The sequence below is a fragment of the Takifugu flavidus genome, chromosome 5 (assembly GCF_003711565.1).
Source record: "Takifugu flavidus isolate HTHZ2018 chromosome 5, ASM371156v2, whole genome shotgun sequence".
NCBI classification, from domain to species: domain Eukaryota; kingdom Metazoa; phylum Chordata; class Actinopteri; order Tetraodontiformes; family Tetraodontidae; genus Takifugu; species Takifugu flavidus.
In genome coordinates this window covers 42,670-57,710 of record NC_079524.1, presented here as the reverse complement: position 1 = coordinate 57,710, position 15,041 = coordinate 42,670, and the positions used below count along the sequence as shown (strand labels likewise).

The 15,041-nt window shown below is 48.1% G+C and overlaps 1 protein-coding gene across 1 annotated transcript in view; it reads left to right on the top strand.

Moving 5' to 3' along the window:
- Positions 1-15,041, top strand: part of LOC130525936 (NACHT, LRR and PYD domains-containing protein 3-like) — a 46,309-nt gene that overhangs the window by 7,228 nt on the left and 24,040 nt on the right. Inside the window, exons 4-5 of the mRNA XM_057033251.1 lie at positions 1,514-3,377; positions 4,527-4,700. Coding sequence (XP_056889231.1) covers positions 1,514-3,377; positions 4,527-4,700 — 2,038 coding nt within the window. The remainder of the gene's footprint in view (positions 1-1,513; positions 3,378-4,526; positions 4,701-15,041) is intronic.

Sequence of the window (15,041 nt, the reverse complement as noted above, 5' to 3'; positions counted from 1 at the left end):
GGAGAACAGAAAGCTCAAAACACGTCGGGTAAAACATCCAGAGTTGTTTAATGATGATATTCATAAAGCACTTTAAAAGCAATCATTACAATTATAAAGTAGCTCAGATAAAAATAGGTACAAATGAACACGGAAAAAAAAAAACACAAACAATAAAAGCAGGATCAAAGTCTCATAGCCGGAAAAAGGTGCATTTTGAGATGGCTTTTAAAGATGTGGAGTAAAGGAGGCTGTCTAACGTCCGATGGCAGATGGCTTCATGATTTAGGAGCCGCACTCCAGGTGGTTCTGCTGAGATTCTGGTGCCTCCGGGAGCCGATCAGCCGCCCTGAGGCTGAGAATATGGGAACGGGCAGGAGACTACAGACGGACGGGGCACGTTAATGATGCTTTACAGTAATCCAGCTGATAGAGGTGTAATAAAGGCATGGATAGAGGTGTAATAAAGGCATGGATAGAGGTGTAATAAAGGCATGGATAGAGGTGTAATAAAGGCATGATAGAGGTGTAATAAAGGCATGGATAGAGTTGTAATAAAGGCATGGATAGAGGTGTTATAAAGGCATGGATAGAGTTGTAATAAAGGCATGATAGAGGTGTAATAAAGGCATGATAGAGCTGTAATAAAGGCATGGATAGAGGTGTTATAAAGGCATGGATAGAGGTGTTATAAAGGCATGGATAGAGGTGTAATAAAGGCATGGATAGAGGTGTAATAAAGGCATGATAGAGGTGTAATAAAGGCATGGATAGAGGTGTAATAAAGGCATGGATAGAGGTGTGATAAAGGCATGGATAGAGGTGTGATAAAGGCATGGATAGAGGTGTAATTAAGGCATGGATAGAGGTGTTATAAAGGCATGGATAGAGGTGTAATAAAGGCATGGATAGAGGTGTGATGAGAGCTTCAAAGTGCTGCCGTGAGATGTTTTCACCACCTGCAGCCAAGCACCATCATAACCACTAACGTCATTAAAATGTCATAAATTTAGAGTTAACTGTTACCAAGACACACAGGAAGTGGTCTGACTGAGGAGGCATGCTTAGGGTTAGGGTTAACCCATCCTTCCAGATGAAGCTGCACCGCCTTTTCTTGGAATGGAGGTTTGTCTCCTATCAAGTTCAGAACTCATGATCAACCCTTCGGACCTGCTGAGACCCGCCACCACTTTCATTGTTTTTCCTGATCTGGAATCAGTGAAACTTGATCCAGTCTGAAACTTTGAGCGTCAGATCTCAACAGCAGCATCAACAGCAAATTGCTGCAGCGTCAGTCTGAAAGAATTCCAGTCGTACCTGCTTTAAAAGCTCTTCTGAGTTCTTTACTTAAGTTTTTGGGATTGTTTTACTCCAGTGATGCTGTTCTTGTCTTTTTGAAATGTGAAGCCCAACTGGACCTGAGAAGAAGAAAACTGTAAAACATCAGCTCAAAGCACTCTGGAATAAATATATAATATATTCATATCTGCTGAATATATCGACTAACACATGTGCATGTATATTTTGCTTTAAGGTCCCACATGTGAACACGTCCCCATCGGCTCTTATCAATCAAACCTTCAGTCAAACCTGAGGAGCAGGTTTATGTGTGTGCAGGAAGGCTGCGATGAGAAGGTAGACGAGCAACGGCTGGACGACGTCTACACACAGCTGTACGTCACCACCGGTGGCGACATACACATCAATGCTCAGCACGAGGTAACTCAGATTGACATGGTTGGGAACCCTTCAGACACAGAACAACCCATTAGTCCCAGTGACCTGTTTACACCTCCAGCTGGGAAATATAAACCCATAAGAACTGTTCTGACCAGCGGAAATGCAGGAGTTGGCAAAACCTTTCTAATCCGCAAGTTTGTGTTGGACTGGGCAGAACAACGAGCCAATCAAGACGTGCATCTCATATTGCCGTTCACCTTTCGCCAGCTGAACCTGTTGAGGGGGACACGCCGATCCTTGGCTGAACTCACTCATAAGTGCATCCAAGAGTCCAGGGCCATTCAAATAGAGGCTCTTAACAGCATCTTTACAGGTCTGCAGTCATCAGGAGACGCCAATTTTGACAATTGTAAATTCAAGCTTCTGTTTATCTTGGATGGGCTGGATGAGAGCCGACTAGAAATGGACACCAGAACCAATGAATTCCAGGAGGCGGATATAGATGTGAAGGCACCGTGCTCGGTGGAGGTCCTGCTCACAAACCTCATTAACAGAAGTCTTCTCCCCTCCGCTCGACTCTGGATAACCACGAGGCCCGCGGCAGCCAATCAGATCCATCCGGATTTTGTGGACATGAGGACAGAGGTGCGAGGGTTTAATAACGAGCAGAAGGAAGAGTACTTTAGGAGGAAGTTCAAGGACGAGGAGCAGGCGTGCAGGATCATCTCTCACATCAAGGCATCTCGAAGCCTCCATATCATGTGTCACATCCCAATCTTCTGCTGGGTCACTGCAAAGGTTTTTGAGGATGTGTTGAAGATGCGAGAAGAGCTGCCCAAGACTCTCACAGCGATGTACATCTACTTCCTGGATGTTCAGTCCACACCGAAAAACAAGAGAGGAGACGGGAAAGGTCCACAATGGAGTCCAGAGAGCTGTGAGATGATTCCAATTCTGGCAAAGCTGGCATTTGAACAACTGCAGAAAGGCAATGTGATCTTCTACGAGTCCGATCTAAGAGACTGTGGCATCACCGTCAGGTCGGCTGATGCCTACTCAGGAGTGTTCACGCAGATGTTCAGAAGGGAGCGAGGACTTTTCAAGGAGGAGGTGTTCTGCTTTGTCCATCTGAGTGTTCAGGAGTTTCTCGCTGCTCTTCATGCACATTTGACATTCACCAATTCTGGCACCAACATACTGTCAAAAAAAACAACCTTATTACGTTATTTACGCTCTAAACTGTCCAACACCAAAATCAAACAAACTGTTTTTTACCAGTGTGCGGTGGACGAGGCCTTGCAAAATGAAAAAGGACACCTGGACCTGTTCCTGCGGTTCCTTTTGGGTCTTTCTCTGCCGACCAATCAGGCTCTTCTACGAGGTCTAATTTACGGTGAAGGCAGCTCAAAGCCCAATCAGGAAATCATTGGCTACATCAAGAGGAAGATTGGAGAGAATCTGTCCTCAGAGAGAATCATCAACCTGTTCCACTGTCTGAACGAGCTGAACGATAGTTCACTGGTCCAGGAGGTTCAACAGAACCTCAGATCTGGAAGATTGAGAACAGAAAGTCTCTCCCCTGCTCAGTGGTCAGCTCTTGGCTTCATATTACTGTCCTCAGGACAAGACCTGGAGATGTTTGACCTGAAGAAATACTCTGCTTCAGAGTGGGTTCTTCTGAGGCTGCTGCCAGTGGTCACAGCCTGCAGAAAAGCTGTGTAAGTGTTCTGCAGGTGTCTGCAGGTGTCTACAGGTGTCTGCAGGTGTTCTGCAGGTGTTCTGCAGGTGTTCTGCAGGTTTCTGCAGGTGTTCTGCAGGTGTTCTGCAGGTGTTCTGCAGGTGTTCTGCAGGTTCCTGCAGATGTCTGCAGGTGTCTGCAGGTGTTCTGCAGGTGTCTGCAGGTGGTCTGCAGGTGTCTGCAGGTGTTCTGCAGGTGTCTGCAGGTTCCTGCAGGTGTCTGCAGGTGTTCTGCAGGTGTTGCAGATGTTCTGCAGATGTCTGCAGGTGTCTGCAGGTGTCTGCAGGTTCTGCAGATGTTCTGCAGGTGTCTGCAGGTGTCTGCAGGTGTTCTGCAGGTGTTTGCAGGTGTCTGCAGGTGTCTGCAGGTGTTTGCAGGTATCTGCAGGTGTCTGTAGGTGTCTGCAGGTGTTTGCAGGTGTTTGCAGGTGTCTGTAGGTGTCTGCAGGTGTCTGCAGGTGTTTGCAGGTATCTGCAGGTGTCTGTAGGTGTCTGCAGGTGTTTGCAGGTGTTTGCAGGTGTCTGCAGGTGTTCTGCAGGTGTCTGCAGGTGTCTGCAGGTGTTTGCAGGTGTTCTGCAGGTGTCTGCAGGTGGTCTGCATGTGTCTGCAGGTGTCTACAGGTGTTCTGCAGGTGTCTGCAGGTGTCTGCAAGTGTTTGCAGGTATCTGCAGGTGTCTGTAGGTGTCTGCAGGTGTCTGCAGGTGTCTGCATGTGTCTGCAGGTGTCTGCAGGTGTCTGCAGGTGTTCTACAGGTGTTCTGCAGGTGTCTGCAGGTGTCTGCAGGTGTTCTGCAGGTGTCTGCAGGTGTCTGCAGGTGTCTGTAGGTGTTCTGCAGGTGTCTGCAGGTGTCTGCAGGTGTTCTGCAGGTGTTCTGCAGGTGTCTGCAGGTGTTCTGCAGGTGTCTGCAGGTGTCTGGAGGGTTCTGCAGGTGTCTGCAGGTGTTCAGCAACACGCATCACATCTGGCAGCGTTTTAGGCAGTCGCAGTAGTTACTCCAAGAACTGATTTCATTCCGTATCATTGCACCTTCCGTCCTCATAAAGGTCAACTAAAGAAATAAGCCTGCGTCCCTGATTGTGCAGGAGAGAACCAGAAGGATTTCCTGCTTTCTCTTCTTTTCTTTTTTCAGGTTGAGTCACTGCAATCTGACGGAGAGGAGTTGTGAAGCTCTGTCCCCCGTCCTCAGCGCCTCCTCCTCTAGTCTGCTAGAGCTGGACCTGAGTGACAATGAGCTGAGGGATTCAGGGCTGAACGAGCTCTCTGTTGGTCTGAAGAGTCCAAACTGCCGGCTGGAGATCCTCAGGTTAGTGCTCTGTTGTGAATCTTCTCCTGGTGGTTGCCGAGATGTGTTGATGATGAAGGAAACTTCGCAGACACCGACTTGGTTATCAAAGATGTTTATTGGAGAGAACAGTCAGGCATCAATCGAACACTGCAGTTTGTCCGAGGGAGGTCTCGAGGTCCCGATGGTGAAGAACTCCAGGGAGTCAACCTCAATTCCCCCTTCTTATAGAGCCGAGTAAACACATTCTTTTCTGATGACCTCACACTATACCGTATGGTCAACCCAATGGTCTGGTGTTCAGTTATGACCAAAAAAGGTAATGCTTGAAGATGCTTCATGCTATACACTCCTCCTAGTGAGGGGTATCATGGGCCCCCAGGCTCCAGTGTTGTCCTTTAGCAGCTCCTATTACCCAAAGGAAGAAGACACCGGACACACATGTGGGGGATGTCCTGACATTGTGCTTAGGTTGGCAGTTAAACACATTAAGGCCTTACAGACGTAAAACCTGCATAGAACCGGTCAGATACTACATATTTCCCCCCTTCGAGACTACATAGTCTCGAAAAATAAAGAATAACCAAGTTTTAATAAAAGTAACGGTGTCTAATAAAATGGTATAATTTGAGAAAGATTGATTAATTAGACAGGAACAATATGTGAAATTTAGTGGAGTGCGAGAGTGAAAAACCCATCCGACAGACGTCTTTCAGTTTGCAACCATCAAAACACTTTAGACGGGAAAATTCTCTCACGGTCCCTCTGTCGATGGCGACCACCTATGGTACTCCAATCCAATTTGCAAAAAGTTATATTAGGGAAGAGTTTGGCAAACACATACGAGATACTCAGAAAAAATCAAAAAATGTCCACGATCAGGCTGGTCGTCCCATTGGACCTTACCTTGGACCTTTCCCTGCCTAAGGACCCCTTTCCCTATACCAAAACAAGGAAAAAACTGAGTTCTCATAGCATCTGCCTACTGATGAAATCTCCCTAGTAAATTTATTAACACAAACTTCAGATATATGCATTAAACACATCAACAGTAATTTTCGAATCTGTAGTTCACAGTCCCCTGATGAAGGATCTTCAGTTGTTCCCCATCTTCATTCAGGGTCCTCCAGCATCTTTCACAGTTCACTTTGAATTTCTGAGTCCATTCCAACATAGTTGTCACCCCAAGTAGCTCCCCATCTACTGTCCTGGAAGCAGAAAACAGAGGTGCCAGTATCTTTGCAAAAAACATTGGTTTCATTAGAGAGAATACAATACAAACATATCAAAACATGATTGTCACGATTAAGTAAATTATGTAACCATTTCCCCCCTTTGTCACCGGAACTACAACGGAGGAAAGGAAAACATAAACACCATTAAATACAAAAATAACATAAGGATATGACTCGAAGGTCACACTAGATACTAAATTATTGATTATACTGGATATTTATCGACCATCTCATCAGAAATGTCCTCCTCATCTGAATCAGCCAAAGCTTTGGCACTTAAGAGTGGCATCTGGACCTGGTCGGTAGGCATTACTACACCAATCCAACGCAATATCATCGCCTTGGCACAAGTTAATGACAAGGTACAAAAACAAAACATCACACTTAGTGACACTACGACGGCACTGAGAACCTGTACCAACATAGCTCCCATTGGACCAAATTTGTCCTGAAGCCAAGCCGTCGCTGATGTTCCTGCGCTGTCAGAAGGACCAAACGCATCTCTTATCTTCTTCAAAGCGTCAATCACACTTGTTATGTTATCACCATTGTCTGGAATCAAAGTGTAACAAGCATCTCCTGTCAAGTTCAACGACACACACAAACCTCCTTCTCTGGCCAAGATGTAATCTAGCGCCATGTCATGTTTCACAACGTAAGTCTGTGACTCCTCTGAGTGTTAGAAAGATGTTCAAAGCCTTTTATGGTGTCATTAGCAAAACCCTGCAGAGTGTAAGTAATATTGCTGAGGTACTGGTGGAACAGATGTCACCGATGGAAATTGATACGATTGGCATAATGTTCGGTTCGATTGCATTTGTGATGTTTGATCAGGTTGGCTTTCCATCACTACTGCTTGCTTTTTCTCTTTGCGTTTGTTATCCACCAGCTGCAGTTGAGTAAGTTTTCTGAGAGTTTCATGATCTTGGTTTTTCAACTCTTGCTCTTTTCTACGATATAGTTCAACCTGGTGAGCAATGTGATCAATGTAAACACTCTTAATCATGTTCCCAAGACCAACCACCTCTGCTATTTTACTACGCCGGCAATGGCAATCCCTTCTGAATTTTAGCTCGAATGATAGACTGCTCCATTTGATTAGCATCGGGATCATTGCCTGTGACATTACGCCACGTTTGTAGAGCTCTTGAAACGTAGGCTCTCGGATTTTCTTGTTCACCCAATGGTTCAATGAGGATATTATCAGGATGTATGTTAGTTGGAAACGCGTCTTTCAGCGCCCCCAAAACTGACCTCTGTGAGCAGAAAACAGTTCAGCATCATTTACTGCGGTTGCCATGAACCGAGGCATGCCAGCCTTCTGCAAAAGGTCTTCCATGGCAGACACACCAATGAGATTAGCTAGGAGCCTTTTAATGTCTCCAACAGCAGGTTGTGTTCCAATCAAAAGTTCCTCCAGTTTTGAAATCCAGGGGTGTGCCCCTTCCTGAAGGATAGGTAGCTTCTCTAATATATCTGACATATCGGAGTTCTGCCAAGGTTTATACTCAAGACTTTGACCACGAACAACAACAGGGAACATTTTATTAGCAGAGCCGTCTTTCTTTGAACGCAAGGCGTAGTCAGAAGTGATCAGCCTTGAAAGCCTCCCCTTCTTTAACGACTTACGCCGTTCTTCCATATCCTCCAACTGTCTTTCTAGCATCTTATGAGCTTCTGGAGTTCCCGTCAAGCTAATGTCTAAACGACACTGTTCGATACCCCTCTCAAGATTTCTCAAAGCCCGTTGTTTTTCCTCAGAGGAAGAACAATTGCCGTCTGAGTCTTCATCAGTGACTGACCCTGAGCTGTCATCGGTCAGATCTTGACCAGACTTAGCTTTCTTTTTAGATTTGTTACCCCTCTTTTCAGCTTTAGCCAACATACGCTTAATGGCGGGATCATAGCCACCTATGGCTTCATCCGTACCACTCTCATCATCATCTTCCAGAAGCAGTGTTTTGTAAACATCATCTCGTGTTTTTCTTGATTTAGATTTTGGAGTTGTCGGATAAATGTGTATGACTGTTTTTGCCTTTCCCTTTTCAATAGTTTGGTTGTGATCATCTTTAATATTGTACTTGCCTTTCTGGCTGAGTACAGGAAGTTGTGGATAGATGTCACTGTATTCAGTTTCTGTCTCATACGGTGGAGGGGTTGTTACAGGAGCCGTATGAGAAAAAGGAGTGTTAATCTCTTCCACAAGCGCCGCTGTTTGTTTTGCGGTCTTTCAATAATTTCTTTAGCTATTCTGTTTTTCTTTTTTGCAGCCAATCTCAACTTCTGTCCCTCCTGTTCAAAAAGTTGCAACATTGCGAGTTCAGTCTGTCTTTTTTCTGCACGAGACTTCCCCCTTTTTCCTTTTTTCTCATTTGCTTTATAGGCGGTAACAAGTGTACAGATTGTTTGAATCACATCAGGGTTGAGGGTACCTTCAACCGGCCAAGGTTGTTCAATATCTGGCCAACGCTTGTTCCATTTCTTTGAGGCCTCTGGTAGGCCTTTAATAAGGGGATTGTTTTTCTGAACCACCTCAATTGGGGTCATGCGTTTAACCGCTTTACTCTCCGCTTTTGACATTTTGCTGTAGCAGTTGTCTTAGGAAAGTACGGTATATCAATTTCAAACCTTAATATGTAAATGCTGTGTTTATTTCACTTTTAATGTTTAATTTAAATGCCAAACTATTAATTGTTTAACTAAAAATACAAAAAGAAATAACTTCAATTAATATAGGAATCTAGAAATATAAAAACGTGAAAGGAAACAGCCAAGTAGAATTATAGTAAAGAATTAATAAAGAAGAGTATGTAAATCAAATTAAAAGGTTGAAGAAATTAATAAATTCCTTATAACTTTCAAACAAATCTGATCTGACTCTAAACCTGTCCAAATGATCTGCAAAACAATCGCTGTAGATGTTTGTCCAAACAATTATGGTGTGTGTATATATAAAATTTCACTGGCCTTAGTGCAAGACCGTTATGTCGCCACCAGCAGATCAATTCCTCCTCTCGTCTGTCCCTACTGGAGTCAAGTTCAGGTGCATCAAAAGTGTAAAAAGGAAACAGAAAAAAATTCAATAATTCATGAACTGTCAAACTCCTTCAACAAATAAAAGTGCACAATTCTTGAACATTATCATAAATTGTCAACAAACTTCTAATTAATGTGTTATTATCATTGTTTCTATCAAATTATTGTTATTTTTAATGTTATTGTTATGATAAACAATCATCAACAGCAAACAGTCATTTAACAATCATTCATAAACCATAATGAGCCAAGTAGATAAACCTGTTGCATTTATGCCCCAGCATATCTCTTCTTAAATTCCAACACACATTAAACAATCAAACACTGATCAGTAAAGGAGAGAGAGAATGTGCGCACCATTTCTTCTCCTGATGAGGGCTGTCACTTCAAAAAGTGAGAGAGGGTTGAGTGGGGAGGGATTCTCCGCACCACCCCTAGAGGGAGCCAACTAGCTCCACCCCTTAAAGTCGAGAACCACTTCCTGTTCACCTCCGATAGTCGGAGAGTGAACATCCGTTCTCGCCAGCTCCAAGCTAGTCACTGGTTGCAGGCCCAACACACAGCTGCAGACTGTGGGCCACGCCCTGAGATCCCAAGGATCCAAATCAACCAACAACGAATATGAATAATTTTCAAAATCAATATAAATAAAGTTTCAAAGATATTACATAAACATAGAAATCCGCAAAAACAAACTCCTATGTTTCTCAACTTTTCTTTGTTCACCCCTCCTTCAGCATATATGTATATGTGAGTGTGTGTGTGTGTGTGTGTGTGTACGTGGGTGTACGTGGACCTTGCGGTCCTGCTGGATCACTGCCAGTTTCCTTGTCTCCGCACAAACATATATGATATTCTTCACTACCAGGACCACCCTTAGGTCCTCCTCCAGCTTCAGATAAGATCTCAATCAATCTATCTGAGGTACAGAAAGATTTTTCCTTTGTTACTTAGAGTTTCAATCAATTACCCAATTTCTGACAACAACTAGGGTAACATCCCCCAAAAGTCACTTTAAACAAAGAGAGAGAGAGAAAGAGAGAGAGAGACGAACAGAACACAGAATCAAATCACGCACACACAGGCCCCACAGACACACAATCTGTCCATGCAGATTTATCCTATTTAGACGTCCCGGCGCCGCTGCCGTAAACCACAGTTTCACGCGACTGTCCGCACTAAATTTACCACCCTGAAAACTGGGCCCCTGACCGTAAAAGAGTGTCTTCAAACGCACTCGTCAGCCACGTCAGAGAGGACACCCCCGACCCGGAGATAACCCCAGTTTTCCAATCCCTCAGAAGAGAGAGACCGGCCTGTGTGCTCCGGGAGGAAACACAGGACTTAGGGCAAATTGTCCTAAACCGCGGCTTTTTAACACTTTAACATCATTTCCTGGCCGTAACCTGACACATTCCTAGTGTCCACGCGCTCTGTCGCCAATCCTGTACATAACACAGTGTACAGACCGAATAAAATAAATTCAGAATCAGCTGTCCTTTTTAGCTGAAGTGAGCCGTGTAATAAACCTCATGGCCTGTCTCTCCTCCAGAGCCACTACTTCAATCTTTCACAAAACACAAAACAAAAGGTCAAATTGAACAATTTAGAAGAAGTATTCCCAACATCAACACAAAAATGTACATCCACACTAATTATCTTTACGGTGTGACTAAATTACTCCCCAAAAGCTTAATTGAACCAACTATCACCCCAATGTGTGGAAAGTGTGTACTTTACTTGCCAGCTTGGAGCGGAAGTTGGTCCGAGGAGGCAGATGGAGAAGACGACAGCCACAACCGATCCTGTTCGTGACGCCAATTTTGTTGTGAATCTTCTCCTGGTGGTTGCCGAGAGATGTGTTGATGATGAAGGAAACTTCGCAGACACCGACTTGGTTATCAAAGATGTTTATTGGAGAGAACAGTCAGGCATCAATCGAACACTGCAGTTTGTCCGAGGGAGGTCTCGAGGTCCCGATGGTGAAGAACTCCGGGGAGTCAACCTCAATTCCCCCTTCTTATAGAGCCGAGTAAACACATTCTTTTCTGATGACCTCACACTATACCGTATGGTCAACCCAATGGTCTGGTGTTCAGTTATGACCAAAAAAGGTAATGCTTGAAGATGCTTCATGCTATACATCCTCCTAGTGAGGGGTATCATGGGCCCCCAGGCTCCAGTGTTGTCCTTTAGCAGCTCCTATTACCCAAAGGAAGAAGACACCGGACACACATGTGGGGGATGTCCTGACATTGTGCTTAGGTTGGCAGTTAAACACATTAAGGCCTTACAGACGTAAAACCTGCATAGAACCGGTCAGATACTACAGCTCCTTATCAGCATCATCAGTTTTTCTAAATGGCAGCTTGAAATGTTGGTTATCTTCCAAAAGAGGAAATATCTTTCCCAAAAATGCCGACCAGCCGACCACTGTTCACTCCCCACAGCTTTTAAAATGACTTAGTCTGGTTCTGGTTCCTGTGCTTCACTCCCCAGTCAGGTCCAGGCCCCGACACACGACCCAGAACTTTGCATAAATGAGCTGTTAATTAGTGAGGATTGTGTGTGTGTGTGTGTGTGTGGTGTGGTGTGGGTGTGTGTGTGTGGTGGATGTGTGTGAGTGGTGTGTGTGTGTGTGTGTGCGTGTGTGTGTGTGTGTGTGTGTGGTGTGTGTGTGTGTGTGTGTGGTGTGTGTGTGTGTGGTGGATGTGCTTGCATGCAGGTTATCGGGCTGTCTCATCACAGCAGAAGGATGTTCTTCTCTGGCCTCAGCGTTGAGGTCCAACCCAACCCATCTAAAAGAACTGGACCTGAGCTTCAACCATCCTGGAGATGTTGGAACGAAGCAGCTCTCTGCTGTTCTGGAGGATCCAGAGTTGAGCCTGGAGGTTCTCAGGTAGATGCAAACACCCTCCCTAAAATGAAGACCTGATACCATTTATTGATGAGCATGGAGACCTTCCAGACGTTCGGTGGTTCAAGCAGCACATTGTGAGATCTGAACCACCTCTGAGCAGAGAGATGTGATGCTTTCTGGACCTTCAGGGTACGAGAACCCACATAAGGGAGAATAAAAGGGTCACGTCAGAGATACAAAAAGATCAGGTGATGCCATCACAACCATCTGGCTGCAGCCACTGCCTGTGAGGGAATCCTTAGAGAGAAATAGGCAAAGTTCTCCTCCATGACGTTGGCATATGGAGAGATGTCACAAATCCAGCTCTGAGGTTCACAAACCGAATCAAGAGCAAACCGGTTCAGGCCGACCCAAAGTCAGGGACGAACAGTGTAGAGCTCAAGGTTGAGGTGGCATCTGTTGAACCTCTGTCCTGCCTTGGATTTCATTTCCTCTGTGTCTTCTCCCAATCCAGACTGGACCATTGTGGGAAAGAGAGACTTAAGAGTGGTCTGAAGAAGTGTAAGTGATCAACTTGATGCGTCAGCACGTCACGCTCTGAAAAAAGCAGCAGTTCGTGGACTCAGTTGTGTTTCATGAGCTGGTTCCTGGTTCCTCCTCTCTCCCTTTAGATCACTGTGAGCTCAGCGTGGACACCAACACCGTCCACAGGTCAATCCAAGTGTCCAACAACAGGGTGATGACGACAGTGGCCGAGGACCAACCATATCCAGACCATCCAGAGAGGTTTCAGTACTGTCGCCAGCTGCTGTGTAGCAACAGCCTAACTGGTCGCTGTTACTGGGAGGTGGAGTGGACAGGACGGGTTGACATTTCTGTAGCATACAAAAAGATCTGGAGACATGGAAGCAGTGTCCAATGCTGGTTTGGAAGGAATCAGCAGTCTTGGAGCCTTCTGTGTTCTGACAGCGGTTACTCTGTCCTCCACGATGACAAAAGGGTAGACCTCCCCCCCTTATCATCCACTGATCCTCGGAGAGTCACCGTCTATGTGAACTACCCCGCTGGCACTGTGACCTTCTACAGAATCACCACCAACACCCTGGTCCACCTCTATACCTTCAAAACCACATTCACTGAACCGCTGTTCCCCGGCTTTGGCTTTGGTTTATGGTCTTGGTTCCCGCCCGGTTCCTCGGTGCATTTGTGTTCGACCGCAGGAGAAGCTCCCGTCTGAAGAAACACGAGGGTTGAGCTCACGGCCTGAATAACAAGCATCTTCAGAGTCGCCCTCGACTTAAAAATAATCTCATGGTGAATCACAATACAAGAGGAAACAGCATCTGCATGTTGTCAAGAGGACATTTCTGATATTCCAATATTTATGTTTATAACTGTCGTCCTGATCACGGCCATGCTGGGGGGGGTGAAGGTCTAGAACAGCACCGGACTCGTGACTAAAAACGACACAAAAGCAGTCCGGGATTTTTGACCACAATTCCAATGAAGCAGGAATCAGAAATTAACTGGATCACAGTGGGATTGTGGAGCACGTCTGAGATGTTCAGCCATCGTAGCTCTGGTGCAGTAAAGATGAAGTATTCTACATATACGGCTGAATATATAGTTAGAACTAAATGCATCAGTGAGGCCTTCCTTCCTCTCACAGCATCATTAACAGCTTCACAGGCTGTGAAGGTCTGCAGCCTCCACCCGTCTCAAAGTTGTGCCCGCCCCCCCACGGCGAGGGCGTCCGCGGTCTGCGGCCTCCATCAGTCTCAACGCTGTGCCGCTCCGCCCCGATGGTGAGGGCGTCCGCGGCCTCCATCCGTCTCAACGCTGTGCCACTCCGCTCCGCCCCCACGGTGAGGGCGTCCACGGTCTGCAGCCTCCACCCGTCTCAACGCTGTGCCGCTCCGCCCCCACGGCGTCCACGGTCTGCAGCCTCCACCCGTCTCAACGCTGTGCCGCTCCGCCCCCACGGCGAGGGCGCCGCGGTCGGCGGCCTCCACCCGTCTCAACGCTGTGCCGCTCCGCCCCCACGGCGAGGGCGTCCACGGTCTGCAGCCTTCACACGTCTCAACGCTGTGCCGCTCCGCCCCCACGGCGAGGGCGTCCGCGGTCTGCAGCCTCCACCCGTCTCAACGCTGTGCCGCTCCGCCCCCACGGCGTCCGCGGTCTGCAGCCTCCACCCGTCTCAACGCTGTGCCGCTCCGCCCCCACGGCGAGGGCGTCCGCGGTCTGCAGCCTTCACACGTCTCAACGCTGTGCCGCTCCGCCCCCACGGCGAGGGCGTCCGCGGTCTGCAGCCTCCACCCGTCTCAACGCTGTGCCGCCGCCCCCACGGCGTCCGCGGTCTGCAGCCTCCACCCGTCTCAACGCTGTGCCGCCGCCCCCACGGCGTCCGCGGTCTGCAGCCTCCACCCGTCTAAACGCTGTGCCACTCCGCTCCGCCCCCACGGCGAGGGCGTCCGCGGTCTGGCCCTCCATCCGTCTCAACGCTATGCCACTCCGCTCCGCCCCCACGGTGAGGGCGTCCGCGGCCTCCATCCGTCTCAACGCTGTGCCACTCCGCTCCGCCCCCACGGTGAGGGCGTCCACGGTCTGCAGCCTCCACCCATCTCAACGCTGTGCGACTCCGCTCCGCCCCCACGGTGAGGGCGTCCACGGTCTGCAGCCTCCACCCGTCTCAACGCTGTGCCGCTTCGCCCCCACGGCGAGGGCGTCCGCGGTCTGCGGCCTCCACCCGTCTCAACGCTGTGCCGCTCCCCCCACGGCGAGCGCGTCGGCGGTCTAAGGCATCCACCCGTCTCAACGCTGTGCCGCTCCGCCCCCACGGAGAGGGCGTCCGCGGTCTGCGGCCTCCACCCGTCTAAACGCTGTGCCGCTCCGCCCCCACGGCGAGGGCGTCCTCGGTCTGCTGCCTCCACCCGTCTCAACGCTGTGCCGCTCCGCCCCCACGGCGAGGGCGTCCACGGTCTGCAGCGTCTACCAGTCTCAACGCTGTGCCACTCCGCCCCCACGGTGAGGGCGTCTGCGGTCTGCGGCCTCCACCCGTCTCAACGCTGTGCCGCTCCGCCCCCACGGTGAGGGCGTCCGCGGTCTGCGGCCTCCACCCGTCTCAACGCTGTGCCGCTCCGCCCCCACGGTGAGGGGGTCCGCGGTCTGCGGCCCACCCGTCTCAACGCTGTGCCGCTCCGCCCCCATGGTGACGGCGTCCACGGTGCGGCC